The sequence below is a fragment of the Solanum verrucosum genome, unplaced genomic scaffold (genome assembly GCF_900185275.1).
Source record: "Solanum verrucosum unplaced genomic scaffold, falcon-dt-bn FXZP01000008.1, whole genome shotgun sequence".
NCBI classification, from domain to species: Eukaryota; Viridiplantae; Streptophyta; class Magnoliopsida; order Solanales; family Solanaceae; genus Solanum; species Solanum verrucosum.
The window spans coordinates 258,085-279,537 of record NW_026020195.1 but is presented as its reverse complement, the minus strand read 5'-3'; the positions used below and the strand labels follow the sequence as shown (position 1 = coordinate 279,537).

At 34.0% G+C, this 21,453-nt stretch overlaps 4 protein-coding genes across 11 annotated transcripts; 2 read left to right on the top strand and 2 right to left on the bottom strand.

Annotated features, from left to right (window-relative positions):
* The first annotated feature begins 90 nt into the window (after positions 1-90).
* On the top strand, positions 91-1,425 carry LOC125829881 (30S ribosomal protein 3, chloroplastic-like). Its single transcript, XM_049509095.1, has 2 exons — positions 91-342; positions 1,011-1,425. Exons 1-2 carry the CDS (start codon positions 121-123, stop codon positions 1,290-1,292), a joined length of 504 nt encoding a protein of 167 aa, XP_049365052.1. The 5' UTR covers positions 91-120; the 3' UTR covers positions 1,293-1,425.
* Positions 1,426-2,213: 788 nt separating this feature from the next.
* On the top strand, positions 2,214-4,200 carry LOC125829879 (homologous-pairing protein 2 homolog). The gene is made up of 6 exons (XM_049509092.1): positions 2,214-2,329; positions 2,447-2,472; positions 3,155-3,422; positions 3,553-3,623; positions 3,719-3,907; positions 3,984-4,200. Exons 1-6 carry the CDS (start codon positions 2,302-2,304, stop codon positions 4,071-4,073), a joined length of 672 nt encoding a protein of 223 aa, XP_049365049.1. The 5' UTR covers positions 2,214-2,301; the 3' UTR covers positions 4,074-4,200.
* A 651-nt stretch (positions 4,201-4,851) lies between these two features.
* Positions 4,852-7,063, bottom strand: LOC125829863 (uncharacterized). 2 transcript variants are annotated; one of them, XM_049509076.1, is made up of 5 exons: positions 6,658-7,063; positions 6,438-6,541; positions 6,137-6,308; positions 5,913-6,035; positions 4,852-5,824 (listed from the first exon to the last, which is right to left on the bottom strand). In XM_049509076.1, the coding sequence occupies exons 1-5, from the start codon at positions 6,841-6,843 to the stop codon at positions 5,129-5,131; spliced, it is 1,281 nt and encodes a 426-aa protein (XP_049365033.1). In that variant the 5' UTR covers positions 6,844-7,063; the 3' UTR covers positions 4,852-5,128. The 2 variants fall into 2 exon arrangements, with proteins under 2 accessions (XP_049365033.1, XP_049365034.1); XM_049509077.1 differs by having other exon boundaries at positions 4,852-5,821.
* A 6,963-nt stretch (positions 7,064-14,026) lies between these two features.
* Positions 14,027-21,207, bottom strand: LOC125829839 (uncharacterized). 7 transcript variants are annotated; one of them, XM_049509043.1, is made up of 15 exons: positions 20,769-21,207; positions 19,254-20,290; positions 18,970-19,148; positions 18,305-18,498; positions 17,994-18,062; positions 17,333-17,405; positions 16,694-16,850; positions 16,321-16,612; positions 16,073-16,187; positions 15,757-15,920; positions 15,476-15,550; positions 15,178-15,358; positions 14,934-15,033; positions 14,432-14,496; positions 14,027-14,070 (listed from the first exon to the last, which is right to left on the bottom strand). In XM_049509043.1, the coding sequence occupies exons 1-14, from the start codon at positions 21,159-21,161 to the stop codon at positions 14,457-14,459; spliced, it is 3,069 nt and encodes a 1,022-aa protein (XP_049365000.1). In that variant the 5' UTR covers positions 21,162-21,207; the 3' UTR covers positions 14,027-14,070; positions 14,432-14,456. The 7 variants fall into 7 exon arrangements, 5 of the variants coding, with proteins under 5 accessions (XP_049365000.1, XP_049364998.1, XP_049364999.1 ...); XM_049509041.1 differs by having other exon boundaries at positions 14,049-14,082; positions 14,433-14,496; XR_007443110.1 differs by having other exon boundaries at positions 14,045-14,070; positions 14,934-15,358.
* Positions 21,208-21,453: the final 246 nt, after the last annotated feature.

Genomic DNA, 21,453 nt, shown 5'->3' with positions numbered 1-21,453 from the left:
CTACTACCTTATCCATTCCATCATTATCTAAAATTCTCTACATACACTCTTTTTAAGGCCACAATTTTCCCACTTCACTTTTTTTCATCACTAGACAATTTTTTTTTCCAACACCAAAAAATGTTATCAATGTCAGTTCAATCTAGCTTGAAAGGCAATTTGAGTATTCCTTCTTTTCCTTCACAAAATCCTTCTTACAAATCCTTCAAATCATGTTGTTCATTTTCTTTAAACAACAAAGGTTCATCAACAAGAAGAATTCATAAGATTTTTGCTTCAGCAGTTACAGAAGCAGAACCAGTTGCAATTGACACTTCAGAAGCTGTTGTTCTAGAAATTGAGGTAAAAAATCAGCACTTTAATTTTTTCATTATGTATTTTTTTTCAAGTGTTCGGATCAGTTTGCGTGCAACTCAATTAATTTCATGAAAAGTAGTTCTAGTAATGTTTGTCTGATTTTGACTTGATACGTAGTTTAGAAATGTAAAAGAATATTTTTGAATCATTTGGTGCTAAATTAAAGATACGATTCTCTAAAAATGTAATGGTAGTCCAACACTTGTTAATGAAAATGAGGAATAACTAGCAAATTATGAATGTTTTAATTAATTAAAAAATTTAAAGGCATAATTAGGAAAGTATATTGGTCATTTAGCTAAAAACAAAACAAAAATCGAGTTAAATTATATTGTAACCTAAAAGTATAAGTTATGATGACAAGCCAAAAATAATAAATTCAGTTGAACACTTAGCTAGCTTGAATGCACTTGACTCATCCTAGCTAGATCCGCCTATGACAAAATCCAACATCTAACTTTCGCCCGTGTCAGACACTCACACCCGTATTGAAACAATATTGTGTCTACATTATTCAAGATTGAAAATAATAAGTTCAGTTGAATGAACATAATTCTTTTCAGATACGTATGTACGTCTATATAAATAATGAGCCAAAAGGATAGGATATTATGTTTTGATATCTTAGTGAATTCTTGAATTATTTTTTTCAGAAGGTTGATATGAAGAAAAAGGTAATTGAGAAGCCAAGGCTAGTGTTAAAATTCATATGGATGGAGAAAAATATTGGACTTGGCCTTGATCAAGTTTTACCAGACCATGGAAGTGTACCATTAAGTCCATACTTTTTTTGGCCAAGAAAAGATGCATGGGAAGAGTTGAAAACAACACTAGAGAGTAAGCCATGGATATCACAAAAGCAAATGATTATTTTGCTTAATCAAGCTACTGATATTATCAATTTGTGGCAGCAGAGTGGTGGAAATTTGACCTAATTGTTGTTTTGCTATTTATTTGTAGGCAAATTGTTTCAAGTTCTGTTTTTGTTTTATTTTGTTTGGTATATGTTATCTTCTTTTTAAGTGTACTATAGTTGAAGGAGAAAACAATTGGAGTCATTTTTGTTTCTAACTTTCAAGATTTCTTTTTCAATTGCATTGCTAGTATAAATAATTTTTAGATAGTTAGTGTGTTATGACGGGGTGGTAAGATGGTCAAATTTTGTGAATAATTTAATAAGATAAGTAAAATGAAGATAGTATCAAGTCTTGTCAGCCTAACATGTCTTGTAATGTTTGTCAATCTGATAAAGCTCGTGAACAGTTAATGAGATAGATGAATGAAGATAGTAGCACTAAGTTTTTCTTGTCCGACAAAACTTATGAACATTTAATTAACGCATGCAAGATTTTACATATGTAGCAAGGCTTACAAATAATTTTAAAAAGATAGAATGAACATTGTTCAACAAGGTTTGTCAATCCAATTAGAATGTAAATTGTACCAAAGTTATGTCTCACCTTGCATGACCTTACCTTGTGAATAGGGTAAAGTTTGTCAATTAACAACCTTAATTTAACAAGATAGGTAGAATATGTATTGTACCAAAGTTATATTACGTCTTACAAAACCTGTGAAAGAGAAATTAGTTTTCTTTCTTTCGTATGTATAGTGCCAAAGTAATTTTTATACGCACAAATTTGAAACCATGGCCGAGTTCACTTTCTCTTAATTCAAGCTATTCCTTAGCGATTGTTCATCTTCCACGCCCCGTTACATTTGGACTCAGAGACTTATCATGAACTAAAAGCCCATAAAGTTTTTCTAGTTGGGTTGGTCCATCCCAACAAGGCCCATGGGCTCTATGGCGACTCTCACTTGAAACTTACGATGTAAGAATCCTTTTTTCGTAATTAGCCTTCGTGCCCAATTTTTCCTGGAAATTCGAAGTATAGAAATTTTGGCAGAAGCTTTTTTTCCCGCGCTCTGTGAATTCTCCAATCCATGGCTCCTAAAGCAGATAACACTGAAGGTAACTTATCTCGCCGGAATATCTTCGCCGGATAACAGAATTGAATATTTTCGTAGTTGAAATCTTAATTTACAGATCCTAAAGCTTATCGACTTTTTGTTACTTGAAAATTTGCAGGAATCGTGCTCAATTTCGTGAACGAGGTAACACACAGTTCATCATTTTGCTAATTCGATGTTTGTAGTGTTTCTGTGCATTTGTCTTTGTTTCTTCTTCCAAATCTCACTTGTAATGTGTAAATAAATGTAGTCGAAGGATCTAAGATTTAGAGAATTTTTGTTTGAAAGTGTTACTATTGTTTACACAAATGGATAATTTACTGTAATTAACTAATTTCTACGTGCTTCACCGGTATGAGTATTAAATTTGAAACATGAAGTGTAATTCTGTACTTAAAATTAGCAGCTATGCAGTAAAAGTTGTAATGCAGTACATTACATTTTATTTTATTTTGCTTTGAAGATTCAGGTGTAAATATCGAAAGCTGTTGTTAATCAAACTGATTAGCTTCAATGTAACTAAGCTATGGTATACTATATTTGCTTCCTTGTAAAAGTTCCATTAAAAATGTTGAGGAAGTAAGTGTAGGATATAGAAGAATTACAGCTTCAGTTGCTACTGTGTGCGCACAGTGTAATTTCCTTTGTTGCTTGAATTAGTGTCTTGACAGAGGGTATAGCTTATCAAGATTCCGTGAAGATAGTGTGACACTTTCTTGTCTATTTTTTTCTGGATACCTGTTAGTTTGCTATCAAACTGCAAATTTTTGAATTTTGAGTTATACAGTCTGTGATTTTCCTATTTTCCGCATGGTGTTTAATGTAGCAAAATAGACCATTGAATGTCCAAAATGCGGCAGATGCACTGCAAAAGTTTAACCTTAAAAAAGCTGCAGTACAAAAAGCCCTGGATAATCTCTGTGACAGTGGTAAGATATCATTTAAAGAGTATGGCAAGCAGAAAATTTATCTGGCTCGGCAAGATCAGTTTGACATCCCAGACACGGAAGAGCTTAATAGAATGAAGGAAGAAAATGTCAATCTACAAGAAAAGCTGAATGAACAGAAGAAAGCCATCAGTGAGGTTGAAGCAGGTAATCTTATTTGATACTCCTTGCTGTTGTCTGTGAGTTATTTGTACAAATTTGTAGGCCGTTTTTTGAATTTGATAATCTTCTACTCACTGAGTGATGTTACATGTAAATTATAATGGTTTTGTTGCAGAGATGAAGTCTCTGCAGTCAAATTTGACTATGGAAGAGATACATGCTAAAGAATCCAAACTGAGAAAAGAGGTAGGAGATGAAGAGACTCTGTGGAACTCTGTAGCATTTGAATCTGGTCTTCAAGCATAACTTGAAAAATATCCTGACTTCTTTATCATTTCAAGGTTGATGAGATGGAAAAGAAACTAATTAAATTGCGGGAAGGTGTTACTCTTGTAAGTCCAGAAGAAAGAAAAGCCATCGAGGGGTTGTATTCGGAAGCCTTAAATCAGTGGAGAAGGCGAAAAAGGATGTTCAGAGATGTATGGGATGCCATAACTGAGAACTCACCCAAAAATCCAAAAGAGTTTAAGGTATTAACAAGTCGATCTTTTCGTATTTTTGCTTGCTCTTTCTAAACTCCACTCCTAATTTTCATGTGCATTTCAGGAGGAACTTGGAGTTGAATATGATGAGGATGTTGATGTGAATTTTCAGTCTTTTGCTGACCTGATCCAGCATGGCAAGAAGCGTCGCTAGAGGCTAGTGATTATATTTACGTGTTACATTTTACCGCAGGAGTATACTTGATCAGGTGTTCTAAGAGTATATATTTGTAGACATTGGAATTGTGTAATCTTGCCATTTTGTAATGTTAATCTGCTTTTCTAAGACCTCTTGTCTGCTTTACTCTCATCACTACTGGAAGTGGTTTTAGGTTCAAAAGACAACTGAAATTGGTATAGGGAGTTTTACAGTAGAGGACTTAACCAAATAGGCTATTATTAAAATGTAAATGCACAGCAACTCTATGGCCTTTTACTTCGTCAAGATTGGCATTGAGCTGCCACACTTCTGGGGTATAAATATGCTTATCCATCTTGAACAAATAAAAAGTTGCCTCTCTACCCTCTCGGGTAAGCCATCGTACACACCATTGTTCCCAGACCCCACTTGTCGAATTACACTTCTTGTGAGGGGTAAAGCTGTGTACACACCATCGTCCTTAGTCCTCACTTTGTGGATTACATTGGGCTTCTCAGTTTATTCAATTGTACATATTTTAGTGTATGTTGCTTTTTCAACTAAGTTTCTCTCCGAGTTTTCTAATCTGCCAGCTCACACTACATCTTTACTGAAAGCTTAAAGGTATGATAGACTGAACTTTGCACAAGTTTATACCCCTTTTTTCATAGCATATAATAGTATCCCATAGCAGTAAAGTTTCGAATCAAAAGAATTTATGTGTCTGGCTGTAGCTTCGATTATTATAAAATATCACAGCATTTGTCTAGAACTTATAATCAAGCAAACAAAATATGAAGCTACATTATATTGACAAAAGCACAAAATATATCCGCAAACTTACAAAATCTCCAAAGATAAAGAAAATATGTAGCTATGATATATTGACTAAGTACACAATATATGCACCAACTGGCAAAATCTGAGCAAACATTTATTCATCCTTGGTCACTAGTGATACTTTTTTCTAGTTCTCACTGATATTGGCTTCTTATTTATGTATAGGTTTTCTGTACCTTGCTTTGTGAATACTTCAATCTCCTTTTTGTTAACATATATCGGATCTTGGTTCACCAGTGAAAGTTCTTTCTTGTTCTCATTGATATTGGCTTCTTATTTATGTCTAGTTTTCCTGCACCTTGCTTTGTGAATCCTTCAATCTCCTTCTCATTTCCTGCTTGGTGCACTGGAGAACCAAAAACTTCATTCTTAGGACGTTTTAATGACGGGATTATGTTTTCCTCTCCAACTTCATCTATTTCATCATAAATTACACCATGTCTAGGACTTTTCACCTCATCAACAAGAATGTCGTCTGCTGAAATATCAGAACTTGAAACAGAGACTGATCTCTTGAACTGTTCTTCAAACTTCCTCTGTTTGAGTTCTTCCACCTCATCTCCATCAGAGAATTGGTCGACTTCAGAATGAAAACCATAGTTCTGACTAGTCTCGATTTTCTCAACTCCCTCATTATTCTTTTCCTCTCCTTCATGAAACTCAGATTTCAAATCCTCACAAGAGTCCGATACATTCCTTGGCTTCTGACTCGGACTCTTGGGGTCATCCAGATCACGCGATTCAGACCGAGAGAGTTCCACAGCTGCTCTTGCAGCTACTGCTGCATAAGCAGCAGACTCAAAAGCTGCTTGAGCTGCAGCTGCTACATCTTTATATTTTCTCCTAGCTTCATGGTCTACATTTTGAGGTAAAACTGGTATGTGATCTTCAGGCTGGTCCTTCCTTTTCGCGATGACCTCCTCCTCCTGTTTTCATCGTAAAAGTTCTTTAAAAATTTACTTCAAAAATAGAATAATTATCGCGTTATAATTCAAGACTCATCTCAAAACATACCTCTGTATTTTCCAAAATTATTTCCTCAATTTTCAAAACAATGTTATTCTCTGCTGCAATTTCCTTGAGCACTTTGGTTCTTTGTTCTAAGCTAGGCATCCTTGTTGACAGCTTTTGTATCATCTACTTTGCGAAAAAACAGTAAATTAGTTTCATTATTAGTAATGCCATTTTGTTCGTAGACTACGATAGAATACTATACCAGGTTTTCTGATATTTATTACCTTAGGATTTACTCCACAATTGTTTCTTAACTCAACAGCACGACCTGCAAATTCTTTCCCAAATCTTGACGTGAAAATTGCTCGAAGCTCCTGAAGTTCTGGGAACTCACCACACCTTGAAGCTGCAAAAATCAAGCTCGATATTGCCTCTTTCAATTCCTCAGGACATATTCTACAGACAAAACATGAGAAAGCTTAATACCAGGTGACAGTCAACCAACTGAGCTACTAAGATTTTCAAAAAAAAAAAACATATACACATATCCACAATTGAAAACATAAATAAATTAAAAACACTAACTTCTCTTGTTGAATAAGGTTGATTCTTTCAATAGCTAGAAGACAATAGCCTTCTACCATGTCAAACACATCCAACATATTTTGTTCCTTCATCACTTGCTCAACCTACAAACATAACGGTTCTGTGAGTTCAACTGAATCTATTACTTTTTAACTCGAAATATGTACTATACATATCCCCACATGATCAAAATGATAATATAGTGAAATAAATAAGTTACCCTTAGAAGAGCTCTTTCATGGAAACCAAGGTTTAAGAGCTGAACCACATCAGACCGCGCGATCGAGCATCGTGCTTGGCGTTGGTTCTTGAGTACAGTAACCCTGGAAATGGCTAAATTTGCAGTGGCCTTGAATTTACTAATTTTAAAGTTTCTTCCTAGTAAAGCATCAAGTTTTCTTCCCATGGCTACTTCCGTTTCACTTGTTTGTTTCCTCACTCAATGAGAAACAAGTAAAAGAAAGAGAAGTAAAAAACACAAAATGAGTTTTTTCTTTAATGGTTGGTGGTTGTTGAAGAGACTAGAAGGATAGGAACAAATGAAACTAGCTCAGTTGCAACTTTTGATAATGACGAAGGGTGAATTATAAGAAAATATAAAGAATGTTGTGGGGAAGTTAATAAGAAATTTCTCAAATATATTATGGTGCAAATGTTTTTTGTGGACATTTAAAATAGTCTTAAAGTAGATTTTAAAAATAAATAAATTTGGGGGTAGAGGAAAGGCGAAAGGAAGGGGATTATAATGTGATCAGATCGAATCCTTCTTAACAAGGTGAGAGTTCAGACAGCCAATCAACTGAGCTATTAGGTTTCCTTAAAATGTACATTTAAATTTTAATGGAAAGAAAAATTACTAAATAATTAAAATATCATGAATATATATATAAAAAATAAAATAATAAATGGTTCGAATATTATAATTAGATATAAAATAAAATACTTACTCAATCCTAGTTTAATGAATATAATTACTTGATAACTATTAATAGGAGATACTAGATGACCTAGACATCACGATTATATATATAAAAAAAATAATGTTAAAGTAACGTGTGGGGATTTTTCTTATGAAGGAAGTTTTTTAGTATGAAATGGAAAAATAGGAATTTGAGACGCGGTTAAGAGGTGTACATAATAGAAAAAACTCGGTGATTTTTTGCGGCTTTGAAACGGTCCAATTATGTAAATTTTCTCATTTTTGTTTCATGTCCACTACCACAACATATTTTTGGGTTTTTTCGATCGCTATCCGTATTGAAATTTGACTAATTTAAATTTATGTCATATAAAGTCTCATTCAGAGGAAAACACTTTCTATATTGAGAATTTTTAATATTCAAAGCTCGAATCAGAAATCTCTAATTAAGGGAGAAGCAATTTTTTCTACAGTATCATATCCTAAGATATTCCACTACCACAACATAAAGAAAGAAAGAAAAAAGCTATATATGAATTTAATATTAATAAATAACAAAAATTCAAACGAGGAAAGTTTTTTGCGTTACTCTTTAATTACTAGGAAAATATTGAGTTGTAGCTAAATTAATTGTATAAACAATATTGAGTATTTGACACGATGTTGGTAATTTTTAGCAACCTGAATTAGTTGGAGGTTAAATAAGAGATTGAAAGTGATTTGATTGCGTTCGTATTGAATATATTTGATTTATAAGTGATTTAATTGTGTACGTATATTTTACCTGAGAATGAAATCTAATTATCGAATATAAATATACGATTGTTACGATTTTAAGATCATATTTAACTTCGAAAATTTAATAAATTTGAAAAGAATAATGACACTTATAATGAAAACGATGAATATATCAAAATAGGGAGAAGGTAAATTTTAAAGGTATTTGAAAATGAAATTTTATTTATACTAAAGTTCCCAAGTCCTATCAAATTGCTAGAAAAGCTAGAAAAATAGTCTTTTTAGAGGTTGTGTTAGGTAAGCTGATTATTCAAAACTTATTGACAACTGCTAATTAGCTACTAATGATAGAAGCTATAATCACTTTGTTTCTAGAACCTTTCAAAATTAAAACTACCTTGGACGTCATTAGGAAATTTATTGAGACTAAATAATATTCTGTTTGGTCAAACTTATTTTTATTTACAAAAATGCTAAAAAAATAAAATAAAAAGTAAGGTCTTTGATTGAATTTTTGTGACAAAAATAAATGTTTTTGAATGTAATTGTTTTTCAAAGCTAAAAAAAATAAAAATTCAAAAAGCATTTTTTTGAAAAATACATTTAGAAGTATTGATTATAAGGTTTGATCAAATACTAATTACCGTTTAGAAATATTTCTAAAATTATTGGTCAAACATATATATTTTTTTTCCAAAAATACTTTTCAAAATAAGTTAATTTTTAAGAAGCTTGACTAAAAACTATAAGTCCCCAAACAATCTAAAATTCTGAAACAATGGTAAAATTTGTTTAATCATCCTTCATCTCAGGTTAAGAGAAAACTTATCAACATTAATTGATGTTTACCATAATTAAGTGTATTACGTAATCATGACTAAAATCGATAAATTCTTTAGTGATATTTATTAAAGAATTTGGTTACAAATATTTACATATTTCACTCAATATAATATAATAATAATTATATTATTATCGTTAAATAACTATAGTAAAATTCTTTATTTTTTTGTAGTTGATTTTCAGTAAAAGCTTTATTGTCACACGACTGTACGTGCATGTATTACATGTGTGCATGCGTTGTGATCGTTTGAATCATTTCTTACTTCTTATTTTATCTTTAATTACACACTATTATTTTTATAAAAATAAACATGAAAAATTATAATTATAATATCAAAAAATATTTTTAGTATGTTAAAAATATTTAAGATCATAAATTTTTAAAGTCTATTCCCTCAAATAATCTCAAACTGAAGCAAATTGGATATCCAATTCGGATTTGTATGAAATAAAATGAAAGAATTAAATTATTATTATTATTATTATTATTATTATTATTGAACAGTCAATGAAGACTGAAAAGATAGTCAAGTTGAAATTAGAAATTTAAACCTCTCAACGTCAACAATAACAATTTACCTAGCAGGGACGTCACAGCCATTTATATATGTTTGACAATGAAAAAATAAATTGACTAGTTATCTATTTTATTATTAGATTTATTTTTATCTAATTTCTAAGTGCAAGGTTTAATAGCTTTGGATTTTTAAAGTATTTAACTATACAGTGATAGACTGATAGTATATTTAAAAAAACAGGTAAATTATTACAAAGGACTCCGTTCGTACTAGTACTAGTAGCATTTTTGTGAGTATATAAAAAGTTTATCTGGATCCGATGTTTATACCAACCCAATAAATATATGATATATAAATGTCTTCACAAACAGGATATTTTATTAACAGTATAATTAATAATACATCTTCATCCATTTTTTGTGATTTAACTATAATAAATTGGTATAAATATTAGGTGATAAATTTGGAACTTTCATGGTACTTTCAGTGATCAAAAGAAAATTCAAGTGTACTCCAAATGATTTATTCAAACCAGAAAGTGTTAATTTACTTTTGGTTTAGCAAAATTCTAATGAATGATAATTTTCTTTACGTTATTGCATTTATAGATTCTTGACCTTTTTTTTCTTTCTTTCATAATCTTTAGCTTTCAATCATTGTAACCCAAAAAAATGTAACAACAATGAAACTTCCATAAGCTTATACTTTTCTACGTCATTGAATTTTGATGCAACCAAAATATACTTGTTGTAGGAATCTAATTGAGTTTTGTCATATTAATTGGTATTCTTTTTAGTTAAATAGTTAATAATATTTTATTTGTCACAAATTATTTCTTCAACTTTTACAAAGTTGGGACCTCATTTAGTTTATGATTATGAGACAATTTGTGTCAAGAGTTGCAATATTTTGGTCTGTCAAATTGTGACTCACACAACTTGTGTCAGTTGTGAGAAACACAATGAAATAAGTTAATCACAGAAACTTAAACAAATTAAATATGCATTTCATTAAGTTAAAGTAAAATTTAACTGCTCTCCATACTTGTGAATATGATTAACTACTCATTATATTTATTAATAACATGTATATGTATTTGTGTGTGTAGGAATTGTGTTATATACATACAATATTTTTTTTTCTGTTTGCAACTTCGATCGTTAAAGTTGGCGATATATCGCAGCAATGCGACCTCAAGGCTCTTTTTTTCACTTTTTTTGTCTTTGATAGACTTCATCAGATGCTGAAACTAGGAAGTTAAGAGAAAACGTAAATTTATATGAAATAAAACAAGTGAACATCAATAATGGCTCTGCTGCCCAAACATAATCTTTCGAGCTGAACAATACACACATCATTAGGCTGAAGAAGAATCAAAGTAGACATGAGTCGCGATTCTGAAGACGTAAGTAGGCTTTCTTAGCTGAGAATTGCACTATCAAGGCAACAAAATCTGGCAACTGTTATGCACTAAAATATCAAAAGAGTTAAGCAGAACATCCAGGTGAAGGCAGAAAATTCTTCAGCATTAGTGCAGCGCGCGATTGGAGCACTGGTTTAACTAACCACTACATACATAGAGATAACTTTTCCAAACTCTAAAAGAAGTTGCAATAAGCTAAATCATGAAGCAATATCTCAATTACTAGAATCTGAATTCAATCCACAGTTGTGCAAGGAATCAAGGCATGATATGATGATCATTTAACAATCTATGACAACGTCAAGCTCCAAAACAACACTCATCCCTAACCACCATAACCGGAAAACACAAATGAAATGAAGTGTGTAGCACTACTAAAAATGAATGCTCTAACCACCAAGAAGCTAGTAAAGAATGATCAGAGTAATTGAGCAACAAAATTTTTAAATCCTTAGACAGCACAAAATACGAATGGTGTTGTTGCACTATGATCCCACATAAAGAGGGTCATTCCACTTCTTACATTCAAGCTATAATCTCACATATAAACACAGATCGGTGCAGTAAATGCAGCTGAGAATATTTCAAGGCATAAGTGATTAGAGCAAAACCGAACAGAGAACCCACAATGGCAGAGCAAGCTTCCCTTCAAATATATATTTTTATAAATTTACTTCACAATACATAAGTGATGAGTGTGTAAAACAAATTTGGTAGTTAGGAAGCTGCATTTTTTTGACAGCATAGCAACGTGGCAAGTTTTTGTGCTACTCCGGATGATTAGAGTCTTAACTCATATAATAGAGAAAAAGATCGAAATCTGCCCTTATGGTTAGAAGTTCAGATTTCGAGCCAAAACTAAATGGCGACTGGCGAGGATATGGATGACTCCCAACTTTTAACAGAGGGCAAAGTTGGACCATTTCACATAGTTCAAGGGAAAATTGAGCTCTTTACACTTCTTACTTATCCAGACTAGTGATGGGTAATGTCACTTGTTATACAATAAGAAGTGATTTGTAATGTCAAATTGAATCAACATATGCAGGATTCAATGTATTCTGAATATTTTAAAATTTATAATGGCTTCATTAGAATGACAAAAGAATTCTGAAGAACAACAAATACACATGAACCAAAAACAAACAACTCAAATGACAGCTGCTATTCTAACTAAAGACGTAATAAAATGTAGAAGGTAATGCGAAACACTTTTTAAGACATCAGAAATAGAGATCCAAGATAGAAGTATGTGAGTGCTTCACCAAAGTATCAAGAGAACCAAACCACAAACAATGGGGTGAGTTCACTCAAACAAAGGCGGTGTTAAAGTGAGTTAAAGAAACAGGAATGAACTATGGTAAACTTAACTTACATTCAGAAGTACAGAAACAAGAGTAAAGATACACTTCAACTTTATCAAGTCAATTCACTAAAATCTACCTATGACTTCTTAAGAAAGAGGAGAGGGGACTCAAAGCAGGCCAGTACAGCACCAATGCAGGACAAATGTGGGACGGTAAGAGTGTGAGGCGACAATGCATCAGCAAAAGAGACTTGGAACCCTAGCATAAACTAAGCTAAGAGCCTAGGCTTGACATCAGAGCTCTGGCTTCAGCCTTGGGAGGGTGTAATTGGGCTAGAGAACTTTTTAAACTAAAGAGTACTGTATAGAGAACCCCAAAACCTCTTTCACTTTGATTTTCCAGTTAACTGAAGAACCATATTGAAAAACTGATATATTAAAAACATAAACCATGAACCGACCAAATACCGAAAAAATCAAAATTTTCGTTTACATTTGAGTTCTCGATTTTCTGAAAAATAAGCCGATTAAACAAAATAAACGAACTTATACATGTATATGCTATTTCTCACTTGTTTTGTCTCATCTTGGATATCACATTACCTTTGCAAAATGTAGCAAGATTGCCAGTAGTTTAATTGCATGCCTAACTATTTGACTCCTTATGAGCAGTAGTTTAATTGCATGCCTAACTATTTGACTCCTTATGAGCTTTCATATTCACATTACTTTTGCAAAATGTAGCAAGATTAACAGTAGTTTAATTGCATGCCCAACTATTTGACTCCTTATGAGCTTTCATATGTTTTTAGTGATGCTTTAATTTGCAACACTACCTCATTAAAAATATGGTTTTTGTTTGACATTTGAAAATAGTCCCTTTACAGTGTTCGTCTGAATTTAGAAATTTCACATTCCTACCTTCATCAAAAAAGAAATTTCCTAGTGCTACATTCTACTTGAGAAGAATTTTTATAAGGAAATGACTATTCAGTTAAGTATCTCATAAAAGCTATGCACTTGTCCCCTCTAAACATTATTTGAAGTCTGAATTTCCTGAAAAGTACCATAATCCAAAAACAATTATACCAAACTTGAGTGCAGAATTCGTTAGCGTGAGAAAGAAAGATTACTAGTCAAATGGTAGTCAGGCATTGAGGGGTTTAAAGATTTGTGGTATACATCACACCTCAAATCCTTCGAGAAGGACAAACCCTATGGATAAAAAGGTAGAGTCACAAGTTGAACTTGTCATGACTAACAAAGTTTAATGGCCAAAAAATGGATAGAGAGAGTCGGAGAGGCTTGGCAGAGGAGCAATATGTTGGAGCCTAAGAAGGTGGAGGAAGATAAACATGAGAGGCTTGTCAAATGTTCCTTGACCGTGCAGATTGGAGAAAAAATGCAATGCTTCTTCGAGGAGGGATCTATAAAGTCAAATTCCAATGCAAGCTAGACAGATGTTTTTTTTCATGACTAAAAATCTGGCACGGGAAGTTAGTGTTCAGGAAAGGGACAATTGAAATTTGAGATAGATTTGATCCACAATGGCCAATTTTATTAGCAAAACCAATTAAGAATTTGAATTATATTCCATGTAGGTCAATTCCATGGAGGACTACCAAACTTTGAATGTAATACATTGAGAAGAATATCAGGTTTTCAAAAGATACCCACCTATTACACCAGAGACGTAATGAAATTCAAGTATACTTACTAGAACTGCAGATGCATGGAACCACACCCTAGCAAAGACAAAAAGCCACATCAATACCACACTTCTCAAAGGGATGTAGAATATATTATTCTTATTGAACAAACAGCAAGAAAATAAAATTGACAACTCACTTCAAGGCTGCATCTGATCATTCTCCAGTCATACATTGCTCCAGGATGACCATACCATGGATCAGATGCAATGCAACTTATTAGAAAGTGTTTTTGGGAAAAAAATTTAAGAAATAGAAAAAATAACAATGACTCCAAATTATTTCCAAATAATATAGAACCTTTAGCTCTTGATAGTTTTACTATTCTAACCTAAGGAGGCTCATTAACAAACCACCCTCAAGTGTGCAATTATTCAGACAGGACCAAATTAAAGTTCAGAAAGCAGAACTTGTCGAGAAAAATTACAAAATTGACACGAACAAGAAAACGCAAATTATCACTGATGTCCAAGGAATCAAGTAGATTCACAACATTAAAAGGGAGTCACAGTAATTCCTAACAAACAAACCAAGGTACCTTCTCCAGGGTGCCTTTTAAGCATCTAAATCACTGAATCTTGCATCAAAGCCCTGGTAGATATCCTGAAGGAAAAAGTAAATTAGACTTTCCAGGACCCGAGGATTCTGAACAGTATGTAAAACAAAAGAGAGATGATACACAATTAAGAAATAGGCCTGAAAGCTATATAATCCCACACAAATAAACAATTAAATCAGAGATTTGAAGACAAGAGTCAAGAAAACTAAAAGTACAGAAAGGGAGACAAAAAATAATAAGACAGATCCCAATCTACATTCAGAGTGAACAGCTAATTCATTGTGTTTATTTACAGAGACATATGAATAACCATGCTTCTGTCAATATCTATTTTGGCACAAGTTATTCTCCACTCTCAAGACTTGAGTCCAAAGTACCACTTGAGACATGATCACTATTTTAAAATTGTATGAAGCTCTTTATAATGTCACCATCAAGAATTAGTACAGAAGGGAAAAACGCCTTTGGCAAGTTATCTTACGATAGAACAGAAAACATTGCACTGAAAGAACTGCCAAGATATAGATCTCCCAAAATCAGCAATCTTCTCTGCAACTTCAACCATGCCAATCTCCGAAGCACTTAACCCATGATAGTAGATAAAGACATATAAAGCCCAATGATTAGAGAACTGAAAATAAACTAAGATCATATGATCATAATACACTAGTATCTAGTGCAACAGTATGTCCCTAGTCATAAAATCATTGTTGTCATTCACTTGCCCGTGATGAATGGGTGGCTCAATGCCTGGGAAACAGTCATTCTCTTTTCTGGATCTAACACAAAAATTCTCTCCATAAGATCTTTGAAGTGAGCCAACATCTTTGGGTCTTCACCTGGAGAGCCCAAAATTATTGAACTGATATCTTTTGGCTTGATATTAACAATCAGCTTCCTTATAGCCTGCAAAAGTATACAAGTGCAACCAAAATTTAATATATAGCAAGGTTATCATTAATGACTATCAATGGTTTGATTATCTGGGAATGACAAGACAGTCTAAAGTCTACAAGAAACGACCTTTTTTGTAACAGGATCCTCTTCGATGGCAAGAAAATTGAGATCTTGGTCAAAATGTTGTTCTGTAAATGCACCCTGAAATAAGAGAACGGAAAGAATTATTGTTTCCACACTGACTATATCATGTCAATTATTAAGAAAGATGCAAAAACTGCAAAAGCAGCACCACCTACTGCAATCACCTAGAATTGTCCGCAGCAACTACTTAACCAGGTTAATAGCTTCAAATCATAAATATTCCAAATTAGCTTAGGGTAATATGGAGAATGTCTAAGACGAACCTTTCTAAGCATCTTTTTTGGAAATGGACCTTTCAATTCCATATGAAGACGAAGCATGTCATTATTAGTTGGACCTGGAAATAACACTTTCCCAGCATAGAGCTCAAACAAACAGCAACCCACTGACCATATATCCATTGGATGATCATACGACAAGCCAAGAACTGCAACATCACATAATACAGAAACTTAATCAAACAAAAGCACACAATTCACAAAAGTACTTAGGATCAATGTCGGAGCATTGAATAATAGAAACAAAGAGAAAGGGAAGTCCCAAAAATATAAAAAGCAAATATTGAAGAATTGATCTTACTGATCTCTGGAGCACGGTAAAAACGGCTCACGAGGTAAGGAGTAATTTCATTTTTTCCAGCAAACATAGCATTACCAAAGTCACAAAGCTTCAGCACATTTTTTGCTTCATTTACCTAAATAATCAAATACAGAAAGGTTAACATATACATACAATTTAAGGGAAGCAAAGTAAAACTCTCAGCAGATGTGAAGTCGGAGAATTAGCTAGTCCACGGAAAGAAGAAGATACACAAACAGTTGACTTACCAACATGTTGTCGGGTTTAATATCACAATGAAGCACACCACAATTTTTTAAATGCTTCAAAGCAATGAAAAGTTGCTTTGCGTACGTCCTCACAGCAGTGAGTTTGAGTCCAATGTTACGTCCAAACTTCTTCAAAACCTCACGGAGATTCATATGAAGAGACTCAAAAACCAAACAGAGATGATTCCGGTACTTGAAGCTAGAAATAAAACGAACACAGTGGCGCCTGTCTTCAGGATCTGCACCAACTAGCTTCTTCAGAATGACCAACTCTTCCATACCTGCTTTATACCTGAAAAGGATGAAAACAACATAATTAGGCCACCAGATCTATCAAGGCAGCACAAAATGGGGAAACTAAGAAACTACTCACATTGTTTCATTATTGCGTATCATTTTTATTGCTACTTCCTCAGGGTCACCAGGTCTAGCCTTGAGATCTTTAGCGCGGACAACAGTAGAAAAGACTCCTTTACCATGAGCAGCAACAATCTCATAACGGCCATCAAGAATTTCTCCGAACCGATAACCTGCAAACCGACAAGTAGACACCAACTAAGACAGCAATTTTCAGCCATCATAGCAAAAATTAATCAACATAACAAGCTTCTCTGAAACTACTTCCTGCCAATCTTAAATCAACTTTTTTTACAACTGAGATATCCCCGAGGGTCAGAGCAGCAAGGTTCTAAACTCAATGGATAATGGGAAAAATAATATCAACTAGCAAAAAGAAAATCTCAACTTCAAGACATTTTTTCCTTATGTGTTTTTGGACCTGAATAAATATTGCACTATTATAGTTATTAAACAGAAGCAAACAGAAAATGAGTCATAGGGTACTCAAAATTTATCAAGCATTTTCGGATAAAAATTAACAAAGAGAGGCTATCATGAGCAAAAATGAAGGAGTATGGTGCCAAGTATCAGATGTAGTAGAACACTACCACTAGCATGGAAGTAAACGCTAAAATATGAAAGATCCTGGTAACAAGTGAGATGAAATACTTACTATAATACCCTTCCGGATCATCCCAGTTATCATGAAGGCCACTGCGCTCAACTGCTACACCATCTCCTTTGCCCTGACAGACAGCAAATAAAACCAGAGAAAAATGAAATTCGGGTGCTTATTACATAAACAAGGAAAGGACTTCCTATAAGCAGAGTAACATGTTTCCCACAGTTTCAGTACAAGTACAAAGTATGAAACCCATCCTCTTTTTCTCTCTTATTAGAGCGGAGTTTTCCTTTGTTATCGTTTGGGCAACGAGGAGCAACGAAATATAGGGACTCATACAATCCAGTGTTCTAACAATACATTATATTCCTAGACATCACACTTTAAACTGAAATTAAATGGTATTACAAAATCTCCAACATCTAAAAGAAGCAGACATAATGTAGTGAGAGGAATTTTATAGCCATCGTTTCCAAAATGGTTCACTGTTTGTCATTTTTGGTTCAGCAGGAAAGAAAGGTTTGCTCACTATTAGTTAAATTAAAAATAAATAAACAATGAGATGGCCAACATAACAAGTGCTACATTGGATTACCTAACAGTATGCATGCTTTTAGTGCCCAATCTCTCTTACATTAAAAGTCAACACAAGCTAAATCCAAGAATTAGCAAACACAAAATCTCTGACTATGTTTCTAAGAAAGCAACTGACCATCTTCCTGATGCCAGCAGGCGATTCTCCAAATATATCGTCACAAAACATGTCAGCCGACCTCTCACTCTGCAAAGAGTAGTAAACGGAAGTCAATCATCAGATAAAGCCAGCATTTAGGAAAAAGACTATTGGAGCAAAAGGCAGACCTAGAAGGCAAATTACTGCATCAACTAATTCTAAAACAAACTTTAAGGACAAGAACTAAGATCTCCCAGAAAATAGTGTTGAAAGGTAAAAAAGCAGAATGAATACCACCAGACCACCAGAAAGGAAAACCCCATTTAAATCTCAATGGCATGTGAACACACCTTTGGAGTACCCTGTCCCAGTCCACCAGCTCCAGAAGCCTGCACATCACCAATATGACCACCCTGCAGAGGTGATTTCCCAACAGAAAATGTTGGCTCGACATCTGCACCATTGCTTTTAGCATCAATAGACTCTTGCACAACATTCTGTCTGGCTGCCGGTTTTTGGGTTGACTGCTCCATGTGAATCTCAACTAATGCCAATAAATGAAAAACATAGTTAGAGCCCAGAACTCAACCCAGACATGGAAAAAATCAATAGAGAATATCTTAGCACAAAACTCTAGAATCATATACAGTGCAATGCAAGACTTCATAAAACCTGAGTGACAACAGACTCCAACTAACATAATAAGATCTATAACATACATATTTAAGAGAGCAAATCCAAAATCAAACTCATTAAGCAGGCAGAAATTTGGCACTTAAACTGCTATGCAGCATGCGAGATTGATTGGCCAAAATACAACATTCACAGCTTATATTCATGAATACGCAGATGATAAACCTGGAGGTGTTTTACCACCGTCGAGTTTAACAACAAAAAAATGAAAAACAAAAAAAAAAACCAACCAAAGACTTGTCATTCGCGTAAAGGTATTGTATATAAAATACAGCAAAACAGAATCAAATAATATATCAAGAACTCAAGTCAAAGAAATTACCAACGTCCCCAGATTGAGTTACTTGTTCCTTCTGTGAGTTCTTTATCTTATATTTTTCAAGAATAGCTTGCCTTCGCCTTCTGCTCTCCTCCTTAATTCTATCGAGTTCATCTTCTTCTTCCTGTTCAGCAAGCTGGAAAACAACTTTTTCCTGATAATCCTCCTGCTCAACTTTATCTCTGCGATACACCAAAAAATGGAAAAAACAAGAACCACATATTAAGTAAAACACCTCTGATGAAGAGGTTCTGATATCAAAAGTCACTAGCTAGAATTAACAATACCTTTTAGATCTCTCACTCTCTGTCTCTACAGCATGTTGCTTTGTGGTCTCAGTTTTAAAGTGATTACTTGTCCTTTCTCTCTCAATGTCAGTCTCATAATGTCTATTACGTCTATTATAAGCAAGACTGTCATCCTGCTGCCTGCTGTACCTATCGCTATTTCTATCCCTATCTGCCTCCCTACTACGTCCCCTGCTTTCCCTATCCCTAGTCCTCCTTTCTCTCTCTTCCCTCTCCCTCTCCCTTTCCCTCTCTCTCCCCCTCTCATATTCTCTTTCTCTATCCCTTTCCCTATCTCGAGCTTTCTCTCTTTCCCTCTCCTTATCGCTCTCCCTTCGCTTTTCTCTAGCCAACTCACGCTCCCTGTCATTCTCCATACTCTCCCGAAATCTATCAACACTCTCCCTGTTATAATACCTGTCTCTAGAGGATCTACTGTTACAAGAATTATGCTCCTTTTCCCTATCCCTTGAAGACTCTCGGCTTCCATGTCGATAGTCCCGGTTGTATCCAATTTTTTCATCATCAAAGTTACTTCTATATCTGCTTTCCTTTTCATATGTGTCATCTATCTCACGAGACTTAGGTACAAGGAAAGACTCCTCCAGAACACTTTTTGATCGTGATCTTCCTCTGGAGCGATCAGGTGACTTGGATGACTTTGTAACATGTCTCTCTTCAGGGTGCTCATAATGTGAAGATGATACCCTAACAGATTTATGCCTCTTCCCAACATTTTCAGGAGTTAAGGATTTTATTATTTGATCCTGTAAATCACTTTCATCCTCATGATAGCTCTTTTGTTTTGTACTTTCTTCACCAGCGATACTATCTTCTTTCTGTGGTTTAGACTCCAATTTATGAAATTCATCTATGTGACTACCATTGGCAGAATGCTTGACTCTGGACTTTCTTTCTCTAGAACTATCTGCCTTTCTACTTTGCCTTTGCTCATCATGCCGTCCTGAAACAGTGGAATCTCTGTCAACTTTTTCCACATTGTCTGCAGGCCCTTGTCCTTGAGCTTCATGCAATTCCTAGACAAGAAATATGAGCTGAATTAAATGATAAAGTACAATTTTCCAATATTTTAGCAGACAAAAAAGATTCAAATTTTAACAGTCACGAGAAAGTTTCTTACTAATAAAAAGAAAGCCCTCAATCATCAGGACTTCAAAGCTCTGTATGGAATACATAATTCTCATGTCTGTTTTATGCAACATACTTATTAATCAAACAGTTGAAACAACATTAATTTAACATATCTTGGACACTAAAAATAGTAAAATTCTAAACAAAGGCCCCTTTTTTGGTTGCTTAAAGTTGAAATGTTGCATTTGAAAACAGAAGTTTTTCACTACTTACCAAAAATATCACTTTTTTTTTTCAAAACCAAACTAAATTGTATTCTTAATCTTCAAAGAACCATGACAGCAACCAAACAGGCCCTGGAAGAACAAATAAATAAACACGATATTTATACAGCAATTAAAATCGAAAGAAATCTGAACAGACCATGTTCAAATCATCTTCATTCCCCAATTTTTCGGCCACGGTATTCTCATCAGCATCACCAACAGCAGCAGTATCCACAATATCATCCTCAATGATTTCTCCTTCCTCCATATCATAATCAATCCCTAAAGTAGAAACACCAACAACAGTACCAATCCTAATCTCTTCTCCTGGTTTACCTCCGTTCTCAATCTCACTTTTTGATTTAACCATTTCCTTCTCGGATTTCGAATCGGATTTCTCTAGGTGCTTCTTACTATGATGGCGATGGTGACGGTGGTGACGATGATGGTGTCGGTGCTTACGGCGTTTCAATGGTTCTCCGGTATCCTCATCGGAAGGAGAAGATCGATGGTGTTTGCGACGGGAAGGTTCATTGGAATCGCTGGCCATTGAAGAATTAGGGTTAGGTTTTGTCGGAAAATTATTCGGGTCTAAGAGAGATTATGATGAGTTATAGAGAGAGAAAAGCTGAGGTGATATTTGGAAATAAGAGAATAATAATAATTGGGTACTGAAGTTTAGAAAGTTACAAATAGACCCCAAAAAGTCTGTTGATTTTGATTGATTTGTTTGAAATACGAGGGAAAGGGACCAAGAGTGGACTTTCTCATTGCTAGCAAAGGATAAAGTTGAACATGATTAGATTGATCATAAATATTGTTTTGTTTATTTATCATAAATA

Excerpts from the sequence above, each read along its gene's own strand:
- LOC125829881 (XM_049509095.1), top strand. The coding sequence starts at position 121 with ATGTTATCAATGTCAGTTCAATCTAGCTTGAAAGGCAATTTGAGTATT. Across the intron at positions 343-1,010 it reads CTGTTGTTCTAGAAATTGAG|AAGGTTGATATGAAGAAAAA; the intron begins GTAAAAAATCAG and ends TATTTTTTTCAG.
- LOC125829879 (XM_049509092.1), top strand. The coding sequence starts at position 2,302 with ATGGCTCCTAAAGCAGATAACACTGAAG. Across the intron at positions 2,330-2,446 it reads TAAAGCAGATAACACTGAAG|GAATCGTGCTCAATTTCGTG; the intron begins GTAACTTATCTC and ends GAAAATTTGCAG. Across the intron at positions 3,423-3,552 it reads CATCAGTGAGGTTGAAGCAG|AGATGAAGTCTCTGCAGTCA; the intron begins GTAATCTTATTT and ends GTTTTGTTGCAG.
- LOC125829863 (XM_049509076.1), bottom strand. The coding sequence starts at position 6,843 with ATGGGAAGAAAACTTGATGCTTTACTAGGAAGAAACTTTAAAATTAGT. Across the intron at positions 6,542-6,657 it reads ATGAAAGAGCTCTTCTAAGG|GTTGAGCAAGTGATGAAGGA; the intron begins GTAACTTATTTA and ends TTATGTTTGTAG. Across the intron at positions 6,309-6,437 it reads AACCTTATTCAACAAGAGAA|AATATGTCCTGAGGAATTGA; the intron begins GTTAGTGTTTTT and ends TTTTGTCTGTAG.
- LOC125829839 (XM_049509043.1), bottom strand. The coding sequence starts at position 21,161 with ATGGCCAGCGATTCCAATGAACCTTCCCGTCGCAAACACCATCGATCT. Across the intron at positions 16,188-16,320 it reads TTAAACCCGACAACATGTTG|GTAAATGAAGCAAAAAATGT; the intron begins GTAAGTCAACTG and ends TTGATTATTTAG. Across the intron at positions 15,551-15,756 it reads CAAAAAAGATGCTTAGAAAG|GGTGCATTTACAGAACAACA; the intron begins GTTCGTCTTAGA and ends CTCTTATTTCAG.